Source organism: Dicentrarchus labrax, unplaced genomic scaffold (genome assembly GCF_905237075.1).
Source record: "Dicentrarchus labrax unplaced genomic scaffold, dlabrax2021, whole genome shotgun sequence".
NCBI classification, from domain to species: Eukaryota; Metazoa; Chordata; class Actinopteri; family Moronidae; genus Dicentrarchus; species Dicentrarchus labrax.
Window position 1 is genome coordinate 29,470,315 of NW_026136705.1, and position 26,873 is coordinate 29,497,187.

General features: G+C 39.2%; 1 protein-coding gene across 14 annotated transcripts in view; it reads left to right on the plus strand.

The window, feature by feature from the left end:
* Nucleotides 1-26,873, plus strand: part of ncam1a (neural cell adhesion molecule 1a) — a 272,082-nt gene that overhangs the window by 212,606 nt on the left and 32,603 nt on the right. For 6 of the 14 annotated variants that reach the window (XM_051402011.1, XM_051402014.1, XM_051402023.1 and 3 more), the window contains 6 exons: nucleotides 1,674-1,858; nucleotides 2,587-2,683; nucleotides 6,165-6,332; nucleotides 13,013-13,138; nucleotides 15,439-15,453; nucleotides 17,531-17,578. In XM_051402011.1, the coding sequence (XP_051257971.1) occupies nucleotides 1,674-1,858; nucleotides 2,587-2,683; nucleotides 6,165-6,332; nucleotides 13,013-13,138; nucleotides 15,439-15,453; nucleotides 17,531-17,578 (639 nt within the window). The remainder of the gene's footprint in view (nucleotides 1-1,673; nucleotides 1,859-2,586; nucleotides 2,684-6,164; nucleotides 6,333-13,012; nucleotides 13,139-15,438; nucleotides 15,454-17,530; nucleotides 17,579-26,873) is intronic. The other 8 variants (XM_051402018.1, XM_051402019.1, XM_051402024.1 and 5 more) reach the window with 2 other exon arrangements.

Consider the following 26,873-nt stretch of genomic DNA (forward strand, 5'->3'; position numbering starts at 1 on the left):
AGCCCCGGCTGTGTCAGGGGCCACATAATTTCACAGCACTCAGGAAGCAAAGCATACTTCTCTGCATTCAGAAGCACTGCACAGTGATGTGAGCAGGATGTAATAAAAGGAAACAATGCAGGAAACACTCCTCTCCTGTTATGGCCCCTTACTTCTCAATGATGGAACTAAGTCTGGAGGCTCAGGGTGAAGAGTTTTGACCATATGGTATCAATTCAATTCAATGAGCATGTCAAAGTAGCTCGCTAAATGGGGCTCAAACTGTAGTATGAATGGTAGCAGGGTTACAGGTATTAAATATAGAGAAGTTGAGGTGAGAAGAAGGATCTAATGTATCTAATAATATCTAAGAGGATCTAATGTTCTCTATAACAGTAGGAAGTGTTGTAGTCCGGGTATTATTGACTGATCCCATTAGGATGGTCTTTGGTTGCATGCAAGTAAACTGTCCGTGTGGAGAGCAAAATGCGAAATTGCAAGTTCGGAACCAATCGGCTATCATCTGACGATTTTGTTTTGAACAAAACTGTATCAGCATTCAGATGCAGATATTTGTTTATAGAGACTGAAATGTGTCTTCTCGTCATTCCCACATATTAAGTTGCTAATCAGACTGCAGAGGAAGCCTTGGCCCAGATATCCATTGTCTGTTTTCCGCAGATCGGCTGGCTACCCGAAACACTGACAGCGTTCCGCTCTGGTATCCTGTTGACTCAATGTTCCTTATAACTCATGATCATGCACCTGTTAGTCTAGACTTTGTAATAATGGCACTCAGTCCTGTGAGACATTACATTTTTCATTTTTTCTTTCTTTTGCTGAGCTGCAGTATCCCGCAGTAAAACATTGTGCTTTTTTTGTCACAAATAAAATGGGGAAAAGTGACAATTTAATGTTCCATAAAACCAGCACAGGTGATCCTTAAAATGTAATGAATTTCATAAAAGATCTTGAATGTATAGAAGTAAGACAAATGCAGCCATTAGACTACACTTTGCATTTGTTTACCATTAAGATTACAGGTTCTGTCAGCATTGCCATGATTGCTCTGGCTGCCTCTGGAAGCGGGTTTTAAATGTCTCTTTTGATTATAAAGATTTCTAAATAAAGTGGCTCGCTGGTAGTCAGGATACAATCTGCTGGAAATGCTGAGAAGAGGAGCTTCAGGGAAAGAAGGAAATATTGCCATCCCACAAACGGCTTGCTCCTGCAATAGAAGACTCTGTGTGGCCTCTCCCAGCTGACTGATTCCTATCAGTGCTGTGGATTTTTCATACAGAGATTTGCTAGGTTTGATGATAATGCATATGTTTGTGTAAAAATGATATATAATACACCTCCTCTTTCCCTGGAATGAATTCAGGAGTTAGCACTGGATTATGGAAATATTATATTCAAATCCCTGTTAGATGAGATTGTATTAGTCAACATTTTATTCATGTTGGCAGAATCATTTCATAAACTAACGCCTACTGTAGACTGCTCAATTTTAGCATTTTCTGACTGTTTTCTGTGTTTAGTTGATTGTAGTTTCATTCCTTTGCATGACATCCTTCTCTCCTGGCCAGATGAGCCAGACTGAAGGAGTAAACACTTCAGATTATCAGTAAACTATTCCAAACACGCCTGTCGTTTGTTGTTTACCATATTTTCTCCCATGTGTTTTGCCGCAGATGCGCCAAAGATCCTGGGTCCAGTGACGGTGTACACGTGGGAGGGAAACCCAGCCAACATCAGCTGTGAGGTGGAGGCTCACCCCGTAGCCTCAGTGGTTTGGTTCAGAGACGGCCTCCAGCTGCCCTCTGCCAACACCACCAACATGAAGATGTACAACACACCAACCATCAGCTACCTGGAGGTCTGCTGCACCTTACTGACATTCAAAAGCATGTCTCGGAGTTCATAGAACATTTCCAATAAACTAAGAGCTCGGATTTTGGCAGGGAATGTCAGCTTTCAGATATTATTAGATTTTATGTCTACAACAGCTGTAGTTACTTAACAGATAAAGATCAACTATTAGAAGCAATTCTAAATATATTTTTTCCACTTTCATGTCAGAAGATTTGACCTGCTGATTCTTAAACAAATCTGTACTGAGGCTTTTTTGTATATCTTACCATTTCCAATTGTGTCATTTTAAATCAAGAAGAAAACAATGTAGTGGTAATTTAAGAAGGAATTTCTATTTGTTATTCATAGACTGAAGCAGGAAAAAACACTTCCACTGAGATAAGTGTGTCTTGAATAATGAACAGCTAACAAGTAGTTCAGAGCATCTCTGAATCAAGGATAATAATAGTAGACACGTTATTGAGAAGTGCTGGATATTACGTTAATGATTAGTTCCTACGGTAGATATCTGTGCATCCGCCTGCAGCCCACTCTCCAAATGATCAGCCATGAATAAACTGATGAATGGCACAAAAGCAATGGCTAATGATGTACATATTTTATTTTTTTGTTTTCACAGGTATATTTGGTTGCTAGGATATTTTTCTTGTTCACCTGCCAGCTGGACAAGCTGCAGTGCCTCACCACATGACCTGGTGTTTCTCAGTGTTTTTGTCTGTTTCCATCTCTCAGATTACCCCTGATTCTCAGAATGACTTTGGGAGCTACAACTGCACAGCAACCAATGTGATGGGAACTGAGTCCAAGGAGTTCCTTCTTATCCAAGCAGGTTTGTTTACCGAAAATTAGGCAAGGCCTTGAACTGAATGTGTGAAGCATTTAGGCAAAGGTTTAAAGGAAAAGGGTAAATCATTTAATATCCAATGTGTTTGGGGTTTGATGACTTTACAGGCCAGTGTTGGATGTGGTGACTTTGCTCATAATTAATATATGATAAATGAACAACCTACACTTTCCCACTTCAGTATTTACCAACCAGAGTCGCACTACCCAGTCCAACAACCCACAACAAAATGATTGTTCCAAGTTCAAGATCTGCCGTTGTTGGCAAAAATAATTAAATATTATTTGATTTATGTCAGTTGTGACAGTAAAATTTGATATTTGATACATATGTTTGGCTGGAGATTGCTCTGGGCATGTTTAATAATTGTGGTGTTTAGGGTCATTGGAAAGTTAGAAATCTTTGGTCACAACTTGCTCTTATATTTGCCAACTTTATATTTACACAATTTGTTAAAATACTTTGTAATATGACCTAGTTTAGACTACATAGAATTGGTTTATGGAATCTGAAAGCTGAACCTTATAATTTCAAACAAAACATTAGATCATTCATATCTCTACTCTATTCTATTTAAATAGAAAATCTTTCATTGTTACTTTTTGTAAGTCTGCCACGTGTCAACCCAATGAGAAGGTTCATCAGGTTTTGATCCCCTGTGTGGGAACATAGCTCCAAGGCCCATTAGAAGTTATAGATGACAGTTTAAAGTACATTCCAAAGGCAATCAGTAGCCAGTGTAGAGAGCAATGATATGAGAAATATGCATATGAAATCCCAGCAGCAGAGCTTTGAACAAGCTGCAGACAGCACAGTGATCTTTTACTAATGCCTGTAAACATGGCATTACAGTACTCAAGAGGAGAGATAATACATTTATGAATCATAGTGTCTGTGTTTTTAGAGAATCAAGATTTTTAGGGTTCAACCTCAGGATTCCAGCAGTGGTAAGGGAGATAATGAACGAAATGTACTTTAAATCTGGATTTTTACCCCATCAAGAGCCATGATTACGATTTCTGTTTTGTATTCACAGGGGTGTGAAGTGACACTTCAGAAAGGTGTTAATTTCCTTGAGACAATTAACAGGGTCGAAATTCAGCTTGAAACTGATATAATGTTTATGTACGAGACATCCAAAAGGCACAAAATAAAGTCCTGTTTTCTTTTTGCACTTCTTGGTTTGTGTTAGCTTTGTTTGGTATACAAATTGTTTTGGACCCATTAGAGGAGGTAGGTCACTCAGGACCTTGCCAAAATAAAGCGTAGTCAAATTAATTGCACTAACAACCTCTGCTGCCACTGTGTACTATACTGTATGCCCTTTGAGGTGTTTTTTCTCTCCTTTTTTCATTTGCTGCATAACTCATCAGTATGCTTAAAGCAACTCCATCCAACCACAGTTGGACTAAAAGGGTACCACAAAGAACCCTTCAAATATCTCTTCACACCCTATTTTCCACATTGATATGTCATTGAGAAACTCGGACATGTAGCATGAGGCTTCGATAAACAATTTGGAGTGTAATTAAACAGCCTCTGAATTACATACTAATTTACATACTGTTTAGCATTCAGAAGGAGAATCATTTTCAGTGTTGTGTCTGTTTGCATGGCTCTAGGAAGTTTGTTGACATACTCAGATATATTGATTATTAGTTGATTTCTTCCCCTTTAAACACAAAAATGAACATCCAGGGTTGCTGTGCAATTACTATTATAATGAAATGTTTTGTCTGTTCATTAGATTCATTTTCTAGTGTACAAGTGGAAGTTTTAGTTTGATAGAGGCACCAGATGAAAGGTCAGGAAGTCACTCAATTAATTATCTCCAGGAAACCTTGAATATACTGCATCAGATTTTATGAACAGTAATTGTAAAAAAAAAAAAAAAAATTTAATGGATAGACATACCACCCACCTGACATACTGATTAACATCATTAGGCACAGTCCTGAAAGATAAAAAAAACAAAAAAAAAAACAGCATAATAGTGTCTTCAGAAGACTAAGAAATTGTGTAGGGTACTCCATTTCTGTGACACCCTGGCCTATCTTACTGAATCAAACTGAAGCTCAGGCCAGAGGTAAAGCTGTCGCTGCAGACTCATTCAGGCATGTCCAACAGATCTTCAGTAATTTGGTGACCAGAGGAACGCCAGCACCACAGTGGTGAAAGGGGCTGATTGGGAGCAGGGCGTTATCAGTTCGTGCTGCAGTGGCAGGAATCTATCCGGGCCAACCACATCAGCTCCTCTAATGCTGTTAAATGCAATCCTCTCTCTGCCAAAGCACATAGATAGTTTAGTAAGGCACACATATCAGCCCAGTCTCACTCCCAACTCGTCAAATACTGCTGCTTGGTCAGTGGCCGTCCGCTTCAAATGATGACGCTGTCTGTTCCCCTTAGCATTTAACAACAACAGGGCTTTCACCCAGGAGACAGCAGTGTGTGTCCTGTGACCAAAAGTCAACATTGGCTTATTTTAAATTACGTACTTAATCTACTTAAGGTATGTAGCATAACTTTTGTGCCTAAACCTAACCAAAGTACAACCGTTTGACATCAATCACACAAGCTATATTTTGCCTAACAAGTCTAACCTGACGTTGCATATTTCTAACTTAATGGCGGAGCACTGCACATACAGAAATGCGTCATATTTTGAAGCAGAGGGCCACTGACAAAGTGGTCGTATTTGACGAGTTGGAATTAAGAATATGTTGCATACACAGTCCTGCAACCCTAAAATCAGATACCTATATACACTATTACCTATCGATCACTAGCTCATCATGAAATGTTTAAATAAAAATTAAATAGGTTGCATCCCCTTGGCCATATTGGCCATTAGCAAAGAAGTATTTTTTATTTACTCAGGAAATGCCATTCAAATTATCAGTAAGTAGAACTGTGTTTTCATTTATGCACTTACCTTATAACTGAAAAAAAGCTCTGCAGATGCATTCTAAATGATGACCAGGTGTGTCACACAACTCACAGTGGTGAGTGTGATAGTTATCTTGAGTAGTAAATTACATCCTGTGTGCCTTAAGCACAGCCACTACTCTTATATATAGAACGTTTTCACAGTGATAGTTTTACAAAGAGACAAACGAGATGCAAAGACACCATGAAATATAAAACTATTACAGGATAATGTTCCTGCTGCCACGTCCAAGTTAACCAGTAATGTTTAAAGTATGTTATAAAGTCCTGTTTACATGGCGTTTACAGTACATATTGTGCCTTTATCAAATATTATCAAGGACATTGTCATTTTCAGTTTTTTTCTGAACATTGCAGAGCAGTAACCATTGTATACTGTGTATACTGGGAGTCAGATGAAGTTTGTGAATCATTATATGTTGTGTATTTTATGGTATTCTTTGTATAAATGCTGGCTTTTAGAAAGAGCTTTTCAAAAGAAAAATCCATTTATATATATATTTCTTGTCTGTTGCAGAGGTGCCATCATCTCCAGAAATCGAACAGGTGGAACCTTTCTCCAGCACAGCAGTGGTAGAGTTTGACGAGCCCGACTCCATAGGTGGAGTGCCCATTATCAAGTACAGAGTGCAATGGCGTTTGCTTGGCCAGGAATGGACTGGCAAGGAGTACAATGCTGAGGACGGTGAGTCACCCATCCCGCCTGATCAGAGTTCATGTGATGACTGTTATGTGCCTCTCCTTTGCACACACACGTATCTGTAAAAATCTGTACAATGTCAATATATTTCCACATTTCATTACAGAGGGGAAATCTCATTTTGGGGCTTTTTTTAGCATCATATTTTGACAGCTGATCAAGAACACCTGCTGTGACATAGATTTCTGCTTGATGTAATTCAGTGATGAATTAATCTCTGAGTCACTACCACTTAACTACAGTTCCCCTGAATACCATAAAAAATCTACTTTTAAGGAAGCAAAGGGGAAGCAAGGGATGTTATTAAATTCTCTCTTCAAGCTCAGGGTTTTCTGCTCCTCTTAAGATGCATCCCTAAGCTACACCTTGGTCCTCTTAAACCATTTTTATTCTTAGCACCCAAGTGACACAAAGAATATAAATTGTTCTACTCAGTCTCCACTGTCTGACAAATAACATCCATAAATCAGTTTAAAAATAATGTAAAAAGGTGCTAATTAAAACTTTAAAGCTTGCCTCTTAAGTGTAAGAAGGTAATTTACTCTCTGTAATGCTGACAATGCATAGAGAGACTGAGAAATGACCTTTTGTTTTGCAGCTTTCACAAAATTATATTATTTATATAATATGTACTGCAACATCAGACCAAAAAAAAACACAGGGCTCAGGTGTAAGGCAGCATTAGCTACACTTCCTGTTTTCATTACCCAAAGCACAATGGGAACTGTAGTGCCAAAATCCAAATGGAGATCAACAGGGAGAACAATACATCTGACAAAATCCATGAAAGTTTGCTTTGTTCCCGTTACACATCAGTACATTTTTGAGTGGAAGTAGACCACGTTTTTCTTTATCATTATGAAGCATGTTGATTGCGCAGTGTAATGACTATAGAATGATGCCACCATCTGCATTTAGATTACTATGCAGTTCTGTCTGCCACTGGGCACGATTTTTGCCAGAAAAATGATGTCTCCATTATAGACTAAATGAATGACCAAACTCACACTTTCACTCCAAGTGTTTTATTCTAACGTTAACTTTACTCCCCCCTCCACCTCAACGCCAATCCCTGAGGTAGTGACTTGTTTGTGAGAATCTTATTGCTGTGCAATGCATCATTACAGTAGCTTTTACTTGCACCCAATTTCAATATGCATTTTTTAAATTCAATTTCAATACAATTTCAATTTACTTCTTTGGTGGTTTAGTGATATCTCCAAAGTGGTGCCCAAAAATACCACTTGGAAATGCTAGGAGGAAATATATTATATTCCCGGGACATTGACACCTACTCTATCAACTCAAAGATTAATAAGCTGTGTGAACATACCTACTACTTCTTCTTCTTCTGATTATTATTATTATTATTATTATTGTTGTTGTTGTTGTTGTTATTTTAGGGTCCATCTATTTAGAGCGCATCTCCTACATGAATGAAATATGGGCCAAAGCTGCAGAAAACACTTCAGCCAGCAATAACAGTTAATCCAAACGTGACAGCAGCTGATGTCAGGAGGAGAGGTGGAACACAGTGTAGCCTAAATGACAGTCGGCTCAGACATTGACAGGCCCCAGATAATATCCCCGTCCCACTGAGGGCTTGTGGCTCTTACAAATCTGGATGGTTCTCGTCCTGTCTGCCACATGGGACATATCAGTCAGCGGCTGACAGGCTCCGCTGTCAGCTCAAGGCCCAAGAGCCGCCTGTCATGCAAGCATATACACAAAACAAAACACATGCACCCACGCACCGACAGTAAACGTTACCAAAAATATCTCATTCAACCACCTCAACTCCTTCACATCTCCAAAACTCACATACACTGAATGGACCCTGTCTGATGCACTGTATAGTGAATACATTAGTTAGTATATTGATATATTTGTAGCATTAATTTGTCAGGAATACCAATGTTCTAGTTATTTAAGCTACAACATGCCAGGGGGGAGGAAGTAGCCTCTGGTGTTACTGATACAAAATTTTCAAGTGGCCATTGAGTTTAAAGTGTCTATCACAATATTGTGAACCAGGGCTGCCATCACATGTTTGAAAGCAGTACTGCCAGATATAGATACCACACCCATCACTGTGGTGCATATACAGATACCTACATCTGCAGTGTGCACATGCATGAAGCTACAAGTCAAGAGTTAAAGTACACCTGCTATGCTTTTTTCTGTACCCTCTAAACCTCTCTGTTAACAGTCTATTAACACATATATATGTGCCTCCATCACATATGTTCTGTAGAAAACATAAATATACTGTAGCTACATTTATGAGGCAAGTAGACTAAAAATACCCATCTTTGCTTTTCCATAAGAACAGCAGGCTTGTTGTTTCCATATGGCACAAGTGTGCACAGGAGGAAATAAATTGCTATTTTGTAATTTGTGTAACTTTTACCATTTTTGTTGGTCACAGGCTTAAAGGATAAGGCTGGCATTATGCTATATTTGTCTTATCGTCAACAAATCCCATGAAAAAACCAAAACCAACAATGTGTTAGTCCGACTTTCAATACTTCTCTACCCAGCCTCTGGCACTAAGCCCCAAGCCCATTCATTGTTACTGAAAATGTAAATCTTTAGAAAAACAGGTCATAAATACATGGTTTCATTTTTTTAAATGGCAAAATAATTTCCTCAAAAAGCTAGGCACAGTAGCTTTTAGCAAACGTTATTCAAACAGGGGTAAAATAAATAGTGCATTTTGTTGGGGACTATTTTAGACAGCAGGAAGGTGTGCGTGGGGTTGACTCAAAATAAATTACAGTCGCTGGGTTCATGGTAATGAAGCAACATGTCACTGGTTGGCTCACTGATGTGATCATAATAGTTTTTGGACAACAGTTGAGCTCCGTGGCAGACAGGAATACGTTATCAGGCTTTGCTTAAACAGACAATACCCATCATTGTTGGTTTTGTTGACCAAAATTAAATCAAAATAAGAATATTTCTAACCTTGACATTTAATTGTTGCATGTTGTGTTGAAATCCACACAGAAATACAGAAGGCAAAAATGTTTCCTGTATCATTTTGAGAAATTAACAGAGCCAGTAGACATTTCTAAATTAAAAGCTTATGTTTGTATTGTAAATGCTGCATTTCCAAATACAACATGATTATTGTGTTGCACTTCCTAGAGTTCCCCTTTCATATGGCACAAGAACAGAAATGCTGCCTGGCACAAAGTAATGTAAATTGTTGGGTATCTGAGTTTTCTAGACTTTTTAGTTTACACTCATTGTATTGACTCTATTATTAGTATACTCTTTTATAAGATTTTTGAAACATTGTGGTTGAATTTTTAAAATGTTTTTTCAATGATGTGAGCACCTGTTTGGTTACTCGCCAGGGCACTGTGTGTTTAATGTGAAAAAAGTTGCGTATTGCAGTTTTAAGCCTGCAACCACAATTGTTTATGCTGTATGTTGCCTTAATACCTTCAATGATAAATTCCAGACATCAGCACACAGTCCTTGATGCTGCAGTAAGCATGTGCTGTAGCAACACTATGATTAACACACACCAAAGTCAGTCGAGTTTGTAACGATTGTTATGATTTGTGGAGATAACCTTTTGGAGGAGCTGAGGAAACCGGCATGTGGTAATCAGTGGTAAATTACTCCGGGCCGGCTGGAAATCTCATCTGAACATGAATGGTTTCAGCAGTGACATCAGTTTTACTGATGCTGGTGGTGCTAAAAGCCCAGTTGTGAATTAATTTGGTCCTGTTCTTTTAGCCGTATTCATACAGCCTCCCCAAGCAGTCACTTACGCGTGGTTCATTCGGAAAGTCTCTCTCATTGAGACGTTAATGTGAAACACATTTAGAATTTTCTCTGTGTCACTGTAATCGAAAAATGTTTCTGAGCTGTTTTGCACTGGGGCCTAAATTTGTTCTCATCCATGAAATTACTGTTCTTTGTATTACACAGTGAGATATCATTTTATGACAAAAGCCAAGAAACACATGTGTGTATATGTGTGTGTATCCTGATTGAAATCTCGACAGTGTCTTGCTAATATGGAAATAATAGTGTCTGTCCAATTAAATATCGTACATTTTGATTCTGAAATTAGATTCTTGTCTATGTATTGTGTTTGAAGAATGCTTCTTGGTGGGTAATTTCGAGAAAAGATCAATTTACTTTACCCAAAATGACATTTGAGGATTATAATAGGAGGCTTTCCTAATAGCTTACTTTCTGTACTGTACGTGACACTTTTCGTGTTAGAGTTCATCTTAAATCTTATTTTCCCAGAACTGGTAATCAAAAACCACAGAACCCCACTGAGTGTAGTACTTGCCCTTTTCTTGGCATTGATGCTGGTCGACTTTGCCCCTGAGCTCAATGGCTACCATTAAATCCAAGTATTGGATTGGTCTGCACAATCTTTGCTGCCATTGGTGATTGAGTCGCCATGGATAATCCAGTTAGAAGTATATTTCAGCCTACCTGTAGGATCATGCTGCACGTACAATATGCTATAAACATAAACCGTTTCAGCCAGCAGGACCAATGGTAAAGGCAAGTACTGCTCAACCCCATGTTTTCAGGTGAAATCAACATGTACACATCAAAACGGTAGTTTGGGTAAAACTAGAGTGAGCATCTAGGAGCTTAGCAAAAAAGTTGTATAAAGAAGTTATTTTGTTTATTTTTTTCTACTCATTTTAATTTTTATTCAGTGAAAAGGACACAGGACAACGGGGAATACATGAGTAGTGTATACTGTAAAAACGACAGGAAATGTAAAAAGAGGAGGAAGAGAGAGCCAATGGGGAGCCAAACAAACAAAAAAAAAAGCAGGACAAATGAAAAGACACAACAAGGTAATTGCAGTGATATATTTTAGTAACCAAGGCAAGTACTTTCAGTATGTTCTTATAAGTAAGTCATTTGAATTATTTTCTCATTCTGATTGTTCGTGAAAAATAAGGCTCTGGATCCTCGTTAGCTTTCTTAAAATGGATTTCACATGAAATAATTAATGAAAATATAATTGAAGATCACACAGAATCAATAAAACAAGAAAAATCAAAAAGAACCAAACACCACAAAACAAGTGAACTTATCTATCTATAAAGCAAGAAATCTCTCTTGTGTGTGTGTGTGTGTGTGTGTGTGTGTGTGTGTGTGTGTGTGTGTGTGTGTGTGTGTGTGTGGCTCAAATATCTCTGCAGATCAGGATCAGACTGACCTGAGAGTTTCCACATGGCTGCTGTGTGGTTTAAGGGTGTGCATCGTCGGCTTTGTTTGGACTACAAATATACCGTTAATAGATTATTTCATTGATTATTTCCGAATTCCTCTAGCATTACCAACGATAGCCACCATAGCCACGTGCGCACCAGAGCCAATCACTGCAGAGCACGTGTTTAAGGTGTTTCCCAGTTGTCTCCCCCCGTCAATCTAAACCCGCGGACACTTCATAATCATATGGATGCTGTTATAATGTGTAGTGATTGAGATCCTGACCCACCAAACATCCTGGAAAGTGACGAAGTTACGTTTTTCACTCTAAATTACACAATTATTACACAATAATCACCAGCAGTAAACTGACTCCCTCACTCGCAAGACAGAGAATGTTTTAACACTCCGTGAGTTTTTCGCCGGTGACAGACGCTGTTTGAAATGTAACGGAAGAGTCGGTAGGACAGGCGGGAGGACAGAAAGGAGGACAGACGCTTCTCCACTTACAGCTGTGGTATTTTTTTTCCTCATAAGTTTCCAAAGACAGTTACAGTTACTACGTTACTGTTGTTTGGTCCTGTAACGTTGCTTTGTGGGACATTTCTCTTTATTAAGTTGAGTGGGAGACCTGTGCAGTTATCAGACTGTCTGACCGACACGCCCTCGCTCCGCGCCGTCGGTTTAACCGTTCACACTATTTTGGTAGTTTCAAAGCAATTTCTTGATGTAGAAACCCTTACTGCCATTGCTCTCTCTCTCTCTCTCTCTCTCTCTCTCTCTCTCTCTCTCTCTCTCTCTCTCTCTCTCTCTCATATTACCGGGCTAAATAATATGTCCTGACCAGTTCATTTACCAGGCTATACTACAAGTTAGTCTGTTTATGCTGCCAGGTTTCATCCCATTTCAGATGTAGTTCACTTTCTTCTTTCAGAATTTATATGCGCTGACCATGAGGTGTGGTACTTTCACATTAGTGGAATGGGGTTCAACTCCCTACAGTGTCCTTGCTAAAAGACAAATTATATGAAAACACAATAGTTATCAATCTACACATTTCACAACAAACCTAAATGTCCCTTCAAACACAACCTCATTTGGCCATCCATGAAAAAGCTACTTAACCTCCCATTTTCTATAGCAATACATACTTCCTACGGGCACTGCACTAGTTTCACAAATGAAAAGAAAATACAAAACCCAAAATATAATTAGATGTTGTTGGCGAAATGCCCGATCAGGTCTGTGTTTATATTTTTACTACTTTACTACTTTTTCCACAAGACATTCACATTCTGCATGAATAACAACCTACACAGTTTACCATAATGGGCGTTTATGCATCTCACACACATTAGCATATAAAGAAGCAAGAACATCTATTGTTCTCTTATTCCCTGTTCAACATTCCTTGGTTCCCTGTGTACTTGTTTGGAATAACGCCACCTCGCTTCCAACAGACTTGACCAAGATCATCATCACTGGTCTGAAGCCAGAGACCACCTACGAGGTCAAGATGTCCGCAATCAACGGCAAAGGTGAAGGCGAGAGCAGCCCAGCCAACACTTTCAAGACCGAGCCAGTCCGTAAGTACTGCCCTCACCACTCGTGTCCCAGATCTCAGTAAGCGCTCCTCTGACCCCAATGCTTGAACCTAATGCTGTTGCTTACTCCACCGCCTGCTAGTATCTAGCTGAGCCCAGATGCTTTCACCCCTACACTCCTCTATTCTCACGCCAAACCCCAGTGCAGTCCTTTTCCAGCCAGGCCAGAAGGGACGATAATTCACGATGCCACTGCCACTTCATAATCCAACTTGGTTAATAGTGTTGGTTATCTTAGCAAAGTATAACGTGTGTGTCCTTCATCACTGAAGAGTATTATGCGCCTCTTTCCTCGTGAATGTTTGCAGTGTGTAAGGGAGACCGTGCCTCCTTCCATTTCACAGAGCTCTGCATTTTTAGCCCACAACTCAGGTGATTTAGTGAAAGCTTTCTGGAAAGTACTTGTGCATTCTTAAGGCTGACTTATAGTTCAGTGTGGAGTGTCAGCTCCGTATTTATAGTTCAGTGACAGCGTGCATTCTTAATATAGCAGCCAGAGGTCAAGCCCTGCTGAAGATTGTTTATATTTTGTGAAGGAAATGGCAGCGCATGATGAAATGTTCTAGGGGGAGGACATTTTCTATTTAACTGTGTTTGGAAGAGTAGTAGAAAGAGTAACCTTAACAGAACATGGGGATACAAGTAGAATACCTCCATGTCAGGCAGATGAGCGAGGATTTGACCATGTCAGCCACCACAACACCTGCACCAGTTTGCTGGATGTTCTTCACCCTCCATTTTCTCATCATTTAAGTTTTTTTTGGTGAATAATCTGGCATCATATCACATCTGTTTTAGACATATGGCCTTGTTTGCAACCTTACAGCAAGGACCAGGTGCGCAGCACCTGTCATCACCAATCAGAATGAGTCGGCTTGCCATGAAATGTGTCAGCTTTGTGTTTATGTGCAATTATGTTAGATAATGCTTTCTTCTTGGAGTAGAAATTAGGCCTAATCATCTCTAAGATTTGATTCACATTCATGCGGTAGGTGTTTAATATAATTCCAAATAACTGCACATTTACATTGTAACATGTAAAAAATCTGAAAATAGTTAGTGTGATAATGGAACGTTACACAGTTCTTGTTCCATATGTTTGATGGCAGAAGTATGGTGTTTGTTCTTGAGCCATTGTGAACGACCTGTATGTTTATAAGGCAGTCATTAAATCCACTGTGGGTTGTCCACACAATATGGCAATGTCATAGTATTAAACAGGTCATGATGAGTTTAGAAACTTGGATACTGAAGGATATTTCTGCTTTATTATTGCTCATTGTGCAGGAAATCTTTGCATGCACAACTACAAGGACAGTGGGTCAAAATTGAACCAGAATGTTGGTCCTTACACTGTAATGGATGTCTACAACGGACGGACTGGGCAATAATTTTACAGTTTGCTTTTGTTTTCTGAATGTCTGACTCGTCTGACTGTTTTTCTTTCCCTATCAGACTGTGTTCCAAATTTAATTGGTGATAGAAATGATGACCCATACAACTGAAATAAGACCCAAATTGTAATAAACCAGATTTATCCTTCTATCCGTCTATCGACTGTGGAGCTAGTTTACTCAGGCTACAATTAGAAGGCAACAGACCTATTTCTCAGAAAGCATTTAAAATCAGGGTCATGAATACATCTTTGCTTTAGTTAGTACCGGTCTCTATGTCACTCCTCCATCTGTGCTTCATCATCCCACTGCTTCTGTAGAAATAGCCCCCCTCAGCATCCTCCTTATTTTGTCTGATTCCCTATAGCGGAAGGGAGGCTTTGTTCTACTTCAAGATGTTTCAGCAAAAATCTTTGTTTGATGTATTTATGGAGCTCGCACTAACTAGAATGTATAATTTACAGAAGTAAAATGAAAATGGACAACGGTTTAGATGTGTTGTCATTGAATGTGTTATATTACATCAGAGTAGCACAGGCAGATTGTCATCCAGAATCCCAGTGTCCTTTTAAGAAAACACTAAATCCCTATTCCGACCAAAGTCTGAGCTTCAAGTCATTAAAAAGCAAACTTTTTAATTTAGAGGGTAATATGGAACGAGTAGTTTCAAAGTTAGCTGCACCAACAAAGAGAAGCAAGACTTGCTGTTGACAGGAAGTTCAATAAGACAACAGTAGCAGTGCGGCAGTGGGTTAATGATGTGGCATGACAGAGTTGCCCTCTTTCATTGTTCATATTTCTCATTTCATTGTCTTTGTTTCTTCTTTTTGTTCTGTTGTTTTCTCATCATGATTTTCCATCTGTTCTGTATTCCGTTGGACTTCTCAGGGTATTCTTTCACAAGTAAGTTTCATTTCTCCCTGTCTCCATCTCCACTGCATTTATTTGTTTTACTTTGATTATTCTCCCTATATTAGAACATTGTGTTGTAAAGAAACGTGCTTCACTAATGTCAATGTAACAATGTTCTTGATCATATCATGTCTTCTGTGGAAATGGAACCAGAAATCATCACCCAAAACCCTGAACATTTAATTGATACACATCAGTGCTCATTTCATTACCTGTTGTAGGAATTCTCCAGACAGCAATCTATTATTCTAATGTGGTTTCAGGTTTGTTTAGCAGTGTGATCGATTGATATGACAGTCTTACAGCCTTTAGCAAGCGAGTTATTTTTACCATAGTCATTATTATTATTTATTTTGGTATGTCTCTAGTATAAAGTATATTGCACTTGTGCTCTGCAGCAGTTCAGCCAGTGAGTGGTATATCAGGCCTTTAAAAAAGGTATACTGTTTTCAGGGCCAATATGGCCATTATTATATTTGTATAATCATATGGTAATTAATGTGGAATTAGAATATTTAATGGTAATAATGTTAAAAGCTTGGCATCTTTGCACATAAATGGCCCTGTATGGAAACATAAGGTTGAAATATTCAGGCCTTCAATTACCAGACATCCTTTTATGATTCCCATTTGTGCTCACAATGTGCTTTTATTTTGGTATTGTAATTTGGCCATTGACGACAGTTGTGTCTCTGAGGTCACAAGAAAGAATATAAAGAAAGATTTTAAATAGCTTACCTTCCTCTGTTGAGGTGCAGGTGGGGAAGAGCATTATGGTTACTGCTGCTAAGGAAAAAGGTTTTATACATTGCTTTTAAATCCCCAGTTCCTGGTTGTGTGTTTTTTTCTGCTTCACAACTGTGGCCAATGCATAGAGTCCATATGGTCTGGATTCAAATCTTCAATGTATACATTCACACTACTATTTCAGTTTAGAGTCATATCCTGGTTTTGATCATATTTGGAATATGACCATCATTTTTAAAACAACTTGGATACTGGGATGATTCAAGATATCCTTGAAATGGCACGGGTTGCATCTTTTTTGTTTTCGGACTAGTGAGTTATATATGTGCATAAAACATTACCTTTGGCATTATCTGGATTTAAGGAGAATAATGGTGTGTGTGTGTGTGTGTGTGTGTGTGTGTGTGTGTGTTATGCTTGTAAGTGTGGTAAGCTTCAGAAGAGTGAAGGCTAGCCTTTGTAGAAATCTGACAACTTCAAGTAATTGCTAGTTGTTGCTGTAAACGAAACCATGGGTACCAAAACAAAAGGCATCTGGCATAGGTATGAAAAGAAAGGAAGCTGACACTGTACACTCACTGCTGAACAAATAAAAATGCAGAATCGGTTGCTCGACAAGCATTTCACAGAAGTCTTACAAGCGCTGCAAAATAGTTGAAAGAATGCAGTCATTTTTTTTTGCTTATCTTTGTTTCCATGAGAAGTTTCTTTTAAGCTTGCAGGCATTTATAAGGAAACCTATTCAGGTTTTAACTTTAAATTGTACTTTTAGGGAAACTTCAGCAGTTCTCCCACCCCTAACTATTAAGAACTAGTGGGCAGCAACAGTCCAGCATCCAGAGCCCAATTCCGGTTCCAAGGCCAGTGCCTTGGTCCAAGGCCAGGCAGTAGTTCTCTACATCTCAAACACTGACTTCCATGTAGCTGTTTTAGATATGAAACTCTAATATCTGTTGATGCCAATTTGGTGAAGTCAGTGTTGATGTTTTTTTATTGTATATACATCTCCTGTTGAAAAGTTTGTTGAGAACTTTGCACTTGGCATACTCTCTATTGAGAAATGCCTTATGTTTCTGGACATTCCCATTTCACAGGATGTAATAGAAAAAGCTATAAGATGTTTGTGTTGTTGCCTCACAGTGGTTAGCACAGTGGAGGTGCTTACTGATGCTGAAAAACGAGAAGAGTCATTGTTCCACAGGATTGTTCGAGATGAGTTCCTTATCACCAAGCCAGTGTAAAAACAAACCTGACCCAGCACTGAGTTGCTCTTGTTGAGGAGAACTCCAGCTCCTCTCACCATGTTTTCACCATCTTTCAGTTTCATCAGAGACACCACCCCCTATCGCTGCCACCAGTATGGCCCTTAGTGAGTATGCCAGTCGCACAGTGTGCAGTGTGTCTCTCTTCACCTCTTACCTGCTTGGCTTCACAGTTAGTGTACAGTAGTTGTTCATTTATTTCTGGTGTGGCTCACTGGAGAACTCGTAGCCACAGCAAAACAGCAAAAAGAGCTTGGCAACTTACTACCTTTGCTAACGGTCTTGAATTCTCCTAGATGATGATTTTACTAACATTTGTCAAGGACATAAAGGTCGCCATTCTAACCACCTGACTAGTGTTGTGTGTGACATAATTAACATAATGTGTCTGTCCATTTAGAATTAAAACATACTAAAGACTAGGTTGTGCTAAGTTTGTTGTAACCTGTTAATCTGTGAAAGTACAAAGACCCTGGTAGATCAGAGGCTACAGAACACAATCCTGACACTTTATTATTAGAAATACAGTAGTAGGTATCATGCTAAGATTTGAAAAGTTAAATGGTTGATAGTTGTAGTATCACACATCTGGCATAAACATTTAGTGATTGTAGGCTCCATGCTAACACCTTATGTTGTGTTTGTGTTTTCTGACTTTATAATGTTAACTGAAAACTCCAACCGGTGGTAGAGAAAGCCATCATTCGGCGCCACTGAACATGAATTCTATCATGGACAAAACATAGCTAAACAGAAAATATTTATTGCGCATGTTGCACTACTTATTAGTAACAGTCGCCATCTTGGATTCTGCAATGGCAGGAGTCCTTATAGTCATAACTGATTGGTTAGGAAATGGCTATTCCCTTCTTTTTTTTTTGGGGGGGGTTCATTTAAATGTATTGGTTTATCTGTAAGCTATTCTGACAGTCTACCTTGATCATGACTGTACAAAAAGGGTTCGGGTTAGAGGTAGAGGTACCCCTCTGCAAAAATGCTTTCTCCTCTACTTCCTACTTACCGAACCCATTTTTGCCTCTCCTCCATCTACATATTGTTGCTCTAATCTAAACCACTCTGTCACTGTTGACTTTGAATTTTCTTGAGCGCCCCTCAATGTTTCTCATCATTGTGTCTATTCAGCTCAGGCACAGTATCAGATCCACTGACATTCACTGCAGAACAGTTCACGCTAGTCTTGAGGATATGGCCTGTCTATGCAGACAGTAATGTAACGGAGACTCTTCACACAACCAGGAAATAGCCTGAGCCAGGAATGCTTTGTCTGTTTAGAAATCCTACACAACCACTCAGGTAACAGAGAGGTGACGCTGATCACCAGCACTGGCAAGCCCCTGCTGATATCTGATCATTCATTTGTGCAAAGAGCCAGTACAATTATAACTGATTGCACCTTTAAGCAACTAACCTACTGTATGTGACTGCTTTAATTTGAGGTTTGCACACATTTTAAAGCAACATTTCAGGTAACAGCGTGCAGTGTGTAAACAAACATGATGATGTGTTTGGTGCGAGGTCACCGGAGTAATTGTATGTCTATTCCTGCTCCTTTTAATTGAAATCCTGATGTACTGTTTTGTGTGTCCTTGAAATGTTCCTAACTAAATCTCTCACTTTGAACACACTTTTAATAACATTTGTCAGATACAGCCTTGGCTTTACTTTAGTTTCATCTAGGATGTAGCTGTTCATATATATGCTCCAGGAACTACTCTGTGTTTTCTGCCGCTCTCAATGTCACAAATGCTCTTAGACTGTTGTCTGATGCAGACCTTATTTCTCCTGATGTTTCATGTGTTCACACTGTCGTCTGCTGTGTTGTGCATCATGTTTAGTTGGCATGGTTGGATTCTCAAAGCTGCAGAGTTTCCTCTGCTCTTCTTTTGACCCTGATTTCTTGTTTGTACACAAACTGCTGTGTTCTTCCTATCTTTAATTTGTCTTTAATGGCAGTCATAGTTCAAATTCAGATTGGTCATTAATATTGTAAAATATAAGAATCAAATAAAATCCGTCAGAGGAAAAGCTGTTAATTATCTGGATGCATGAGGCAATTCTGGCTGTGCAGTTTTGGTTGTATCTTAAATTAATATCCAAAATTCAGCATCAGTTTATTTATTTCTTCATTTATTTATGGATATTTTGCATGTTTCCAAAGACCAAAACTATAAGACTGCAACTGCCTCATATATTCAGCAACATGTTTTTTTATATATATTCAAAAAGTCTGTTGATGTATTTATGTATTTCTCTTGGTTGTTTGTGTTCCTTTTGTGTCCTTTTGTCTTTAACATTTTTGTTCATTTGTTTATTCTGTTGACATGTTTTCATCATTTCAAAAATGTTTTTTATGTTTCCCATGTGCCCCCCCCCTCCCCCCCCCCTTCTCCTACATTTTCCTTTCAACCAATCATGTGCGTGCACATCATGTGACTTTGTCATATGGCTCTTGCATGGTGCTGATGATGTCGTCTTCGCTGGCCAACAGAAGGTAATTTTTTTTTGTTGTTGTTTAGTTTGAGATCATAAGATCCGCAGTGATCCTTCAGTAGGCATTTGTTAAATTAGAGTCATAGGCGAAACATAAAAACGCTTCCAGTTTTATTTGGCCATTTTTCATCCATCTTTAAGCCATTCTTTAAATATGTAGTAAATATTTAGTAAACATGCACAATTTCACTTAAACAGCATTTCATCCCCATTCATCTTAAGACTTTCTCTTCCTTCTAGCCAACTATGATCATTTTATCAATTTTACATTGCAGTCATGAATTAACAATGCAAAGCTATTCTCCTCTTAGTGCCTTGTTAAATATGAATTCTATATAGACAATCTAATGTAAGAAATACGCACCAGGGATACATTATTTTTACAGGGCTGAGCTGAGCTACCTTGATGTGACTGTTAAAGGTTATATAAACAGAATTCACTGCTACTAAATGTTGCACTAGAGCACCAGCATCATGACTCCATTGACAACACTGGTAATGTAATTTTACCTAGCACATAACCGTAAAACACACTTCAAACTGGAAAGAAATGAAACTGACAAAAACTGTCTTTCCACATTCCAACAATCACCAACTTTTTGGTCAAAACTCTAAATTCACCAAGTTAGAAGAGATAATGTTCTTGAAACAGGCGGCAATGTAGCTAATCGTATTTAAAAAAGTATGTCCACTAAAGGGGCTTGTTTTTGCCACTAACTGTCTCAGAGAGTCTGACAACATTATGGAAAGGATCCATTTGTTTAACCAGAAACAGCCGTCACAATCGTACTCAACAGACAAAAACTGTACTTTTACCTTTCTTATCACTCTAAAATCATTACGCACAAAAAAACCACACCAAAACAATTCCAACAATCACCAACTCTGGTTTGGTTGAAATAAAACCTTAATTAACCAATGTAAATAAGAAAAATACACGCGGCCTGACCAGCTTTGTCAAAAAATCACAGATGAGCTGGGATAGCAACACAGATAAAGGGAATGTGATCATTCTCTACTGAGGATGCCATGACTCCACTTTATCTTTCCATAGCTAATAATAGTTTACTGCTATATTAATGTTTTAAATCTCAATATATATATATATATATATATATATATAACCTTGAATTCCTTGCCTCCATGTGTTATGCTTACATTTACACAATATATTAACATGCATATGTATTTATCCTGATAAGATATCCATATACAGATAGCATGTTAATATCCGGTGGAAATGGGGTCCTTGATTTGAATTCCTCTGAGCTAGCTAAGATAGATCTAATTGTAATTGCGCTCACACATTTCATTTCATCTGTTTTTTTCAAATCCCACTTTGCATTTTACGTTTGTTGTCAGAGTAGTAATAGTAGTTACATTTTATTCCAAACACACTTATTTCTTTAAATGTATGATTCCCTGGTGTGCTCTTTCCCATGTCTTGATCAGAAATAAAATCTAAATTATTCCAGGCTTCCAGGTTGCATTCAAATCTTTAAAAAAGTAAAACCAGTAGATCTTTTTTTCATGAAAACCTTTTTATTATGTACCACTGTTCTGAACTGCATTTAAACATCACAGGAGCACCTTCACAAAGTGCCACTGATTGCAATCTGCATCACACATGTAGTCCTCATACTCACCCACAGAGCTACCGTTTTCTTATTTTTTCCCCAAATTAGCTACTGTAGCTCACAGCTTTCTGTTTGAAGCTGCAGATGTTGACTGCGTTAGTAGTGCACTGACCAGGTATCGCGGGAAAAAGCAGGCTGTTTTGCCATGCTATAATCCTTTGTTGACCGTCGTCGGTGGGTCGGGCCGCACCAAGGTCCAAAACTTATCACCCGATGTGGGCGAGCGAGGTGAGCGAAAGAGCGGCGTGAGAGAGGGGATAACACCGTGCCAGGAGTTTTATCACCTGGACATCGCGCGTCATCAAGCTGCATCAGGTTACGGTCACAGAAAGTGACCGAATGAGGTGACAGGAAGTGACCCGTCACAATAAAAGTCTCGTTAACCACTTCAAATGAACGAGTTCATGTTTAAAGGTGTCCTTTGCCCCTACATATAATCCCCCCTTTGATCACAGGAATGCACCCGATGTGTGATCCTTGGATCAAGAGTGTATAGTCCATAGCTGAAAGAGTTCGTTTGTCAGTTCATTCACATCAACTAACATCCGGGCAGTTGATTGATTTGCTAAGCAAGAACAAAATTCTACCAAGGAGCTGATCCAGGTGTATTTGCAAACAGGGGTGTCACATCTAATTTTGGTTTGTTTTTCAGCTAAAAGTAGGTCGTCTTACTATTACTGTGTTTAGGATTACTGTACTGAGTCTATTGCAGTTGCTAACAATTGCCTATAGAACTGCAGAAAAAGTAAGGTACTCCCTAAAATAATCTTCTCTATAGTGATCGTAGTTGTCTGGATCGAAAGGTTCAATATCTTTAGCTATCGGCTCCAGCACTTTAAGACGAGGACACTGCGAGGTCTTTACCAGGAGAGGCTTGGCTAACTTGACTGTAGACATATGCATTACTTGCTACAGTTCTCTTCAATTGACAGGCAGTGGCTGAATATAAGAAGATAAGCTACATAGCTCTTCAATGTCTGATTCGGGGAGATGAGAAGTCAGGTAGCTATTCCTTCTGTCTCTCTGTGGAGGTTGAGGAACTGACTTTCTTCCCAGGGACTCAGGGTCAGTTGGGGACCGGTCCCATCTTGTTAGAGGAGAGGGAGCCAACCTCTCGCCAAGGGAGGAGTTTGAATCAGAAAAGCCAGAGTCACATCTGCTGAGTGACTGTGGTGGGGCAAGATGTCCTAATCTATGCCCTAACAATTCCTCCTTGTGTGAACAGAGTTCTCTGAACTCTGAACAGCAAGACTGGTTTGTGTGGAAGTTTAGAAGCAAACATCTCAGCAATCAACCTTTGAGGCGGTCTGAGCATCGCAACTGTCATTGAGTAGTGAGTCTATTTAATTTCTACACTCACTGAAATTTCACCTTCTGATGAATTCAGGGCAGTCGGGCTTTAGGCTCTGTGCTAGGGAAGAAATAAACTGCTCTACAAAAGGGTTCTCCATTGTTCTCTGTAGAATGGAGGAGGAGATGTAGCAAGTTAGTGTGGTTGGCTGTGGTGTTGCGTGGCAGATACCTTGTAGTGTAGCTAGGGCAGTAAACTAATCAAATCTAATCTTCCTGCGGAGGAGGGATAGACACAGTGCCGTCTAGTGGCTCTAGTTGGTACAACAAATTTCACATACACTCACTGTTATGTGGGGCAGGAACAGTCAGGGGATGGGCTCTTTAAAGTTTACACAGGCTGGAACACGTGGTAGTAACAGCTAGGGAGGTAACTTTAATTTTTCACGGGGCTGGTAGCACGCGGGGGCTCTACCCCAGTTTTTTTTTTAGGGGCACTTAAGTTTACAGCAAAATAAAGACTAGTTTGACTAGGTGGCATTGAATATGTCTGATTCGAATGCTGAACCAAATTCTTATTTTTCCTACAGGGTAGGTTTAGCTTGGAATAGCTAGCAGCAACAGCAAACTCGTAAGGTAACTCCTATGCCTATCCTTGTTTGTAAGTACAGTTGGATATCTACTGCTGTGGCAGACTAGTGGTTCAGACTTTAGAAAAATTGCAATTTAGACTGAAATCCCCCCAAAAATTATATGGGCCGAAAATATATGCTGAAATATTAATATAGCACAGTTATGAATAATAATCAACAGTACTACGCCTCACACGGGGCACCATTTTTAGGCTATGATAAATCACAGCGGTACCATTTGTTGGCCAACAGTGGTTTAAAGGTATTAGTGTAATCAATTAATTTTGGTTATCAAAGTTTATTAATTATCAAAAGATAATAGAAAATCACTTATTAATATCAAAGTTCCTCAGGGCAGCACCCTTAAATAAGGGAAACGAAAGCGGGCTCTTGTGCCATGCTATAATCCTTTGTCGTGCGTAGGTGGCGGGTCGGGCTGCACCAAGGTCCAAAACATATCGCCCGTTGTGGGCGAGCGAGAAGTCTAAATAGTCTCTGCTGTGCGGTGTCCCCTGGTGCAGGTTGCAAGATGAAAGGCGTTTCGCTCGTTGCTCTGAAGAGGTAACGACTGCATTAACGTTGCGTTGCTCCGGTAAAGTCGGCTGGAAGACTTTCTGTTTAAAGCTGCAGATGTTAGATGCACCCGTTAGGGGTGCGCTGGCCAGGGATTGCAGGAAAAGGCAGGCTCTTGTGCCGTGCTATAATTCTTTGCCGTGCGTTGGTGGGTTGGGCGAGCTAGAGAGCGGCGTGAGAGAGGGGATAACGCCATGCCAGGAGTTTTATCACCTGGACATTGTGCGTCATCAAGCTACATCAGGTTACGGTCACAGGAAGTGACCGAATGAGGTGACAGGAAGTGACCCGTCACAATAAAAGTCCCGTTAACCACTTCGAATGAACAAGTTCATGTTTAGGTCTCCTTTGACCCTACACAGTGTTGCACTGATTGGATTCACAGCAGCCCATTGCATTACTGCAGCATGCAAGTTTATTTCCTGTTTCTTGTTGCATCCTTCTTCTTCTCGCTCTGCTGTTTCCCAAAGAAAATGTCGGTCCTGTCTGCATGTGTCTGTGTCTTTGTTGTCACGTCCTCTTGGTACTCGCATTTCTACATAAAGCACTGAAATTTAAAAAAAAGATCTGTAATTTACTACATGCAACAGTACTAATAAATGTTCCATAATTTAAAGTTATGAGAGAGGATTCGGTGACCAAAATACATTTACGCAATAATTATACCAGAAATTTGTGGTCTGAATTTTGAGATGAAACATGATATAACACATTTTGTGTGTAAGATTGTAATTACTTTTATATTACATTTACAGTAACATGTATGATAAATTAAATGTATCTAAAGATTTAAGGTTGGACAGTGTGATGTGATTTATAACGGCTAATTCATATTAATACACAAATAGTACTGTTACATGATATTAAGCATTAACTGACGCCACAAAACTAAAATGAAGAATTTCTGTATGAGACTGCATGTTTTCAATAACTCTTGTTCAATTCTATCCACTTATCTCTCAATGTATGCTGGAAGATGAGGGAGGATGCAGTATTAGGTCGGGCTACATGTGGACCTACGCCCTACTGCATGTGTGTCAGTGTGAGGTTATGGGCAGTGTTCCACATGTTTCCCCATCCGAATGCGTAGCAGCACCCAAAATTTCCAGCCTGCATGGGGAAGCTTCTCATTCTAACCACCGCCTCTCTCTGTTTTTTAGCCTCAGAAAACATGACCTAACCCAGAATGATGCTTGTGAATAACAATGCCGAATGTACCGATGTCTACCTGCCACCGTGTTACTGCTGCTAACACTGTCTGATTCACTTCCAGCATCTGTCATGCTCACTTCAGTGTATCCAGTTTTTAGGCAGTGTGCTCAGATGATTACATAGGATCAAGAAAGAGTGCCTTCATGCATATTCATTTAATTAACCACTAACACTGATGTTTGAAATGCTAAATATTGAGTCTGGAAACAGGAATGCTGACATTTTCGTGTCCATTTGAAATGTATGCCAATGTTTTTTTTTCCTTTCCTGCACAATGACTTGCCAAGTAAGGCATATATTCAAATCTGCATCATCTCTTAGATCATGTAAGATATAATGTGAGTGTTTTCTGTTATCACAATGTTAGCACAGGGCAAAAACTGTAACATCATGAGGTAGCCAGTTTGATAACATAATAACATGGCTAACTGTGTGTGACCACTATGTACATAATTAATGAGTTTGGGCTGTTAGTCTCCTCCCTTACAGCACTTACAGTGGTACTAGAGTAAAGCCATCATCACTACACATGCACACAAAACACCTTGAGCTTCCCTTCCATAAGACTATGTATATATTATCAAAAGTAATAGACTAACATGTCCAATCAAGGCCTAAAGGCTCATTATCCAGTGATCCAGGAGTCATTACTCTAGGGGGATGAAGCAGATAATGAGGAGGCTCAAGGAGAACACCTCAACCACTGGCTCGGAGGCAGCCACACTGCCATCTGTTCCTTCAGGCTTCCCCCGAAGGGATAGTCCACTCAAAATTATATATACATATATATATATATATATACATTCTCCCTGTAAGCTTGAAAAGAGGGTTTACGTTGGTGCCAACAATTCCTCCACTCAACAAAATACACCATCATTTCCTTTAACCGTCCAGTGTGTAACGTTTACGAGGATCTATTGACAGAAATGGAATATAATATTCATATTCGTATTTTTTTGTATAATCACTTGGAAGTAACTGAAAAACTTGAAAGGCTCTATCTGGAGCCACTGTTTGGTTCGTCTGTTCCTGGACTACCGTAGAAACATGGTGGTTCAACATGGTGGGTTCAATTCCAATGTAAACAGAATTATGAATATTACATTCCATTATTGACAATAGATCCTCCTAAATGTTACATATTGGTCCTTTAATGTGTATTGCTTTATTTTTAAACTAAGCTTTTAAGAGATGAAAACATTGACACCATCATTGATTTGTCCCTGGTAGAACAGTGCTCCAAGCTAATCCGTTAGCATACACTGTGTAATTGGTACTTATTATATTTTAAGTCCTCCCATCAAGAAGGCTTAATATATTTTAAAAATAATACCATAAACTAACCCTAACTCTAACCCTGTCCAAGTGTAGAGCTGTTTGGAACTTCTGTGTAGATGTTAGATCACGGAGAAAAGCTTTTAATTTCATATAGAGAGTGTGTGGGTGTGACAAAGCTCGTCAGGAGTTGCCCATCATTACATTTAATTTGACCATTCTCTTACATAAACTGTTCAGATGTGGCCGCATTTCTTTTAAGATAGTTAACC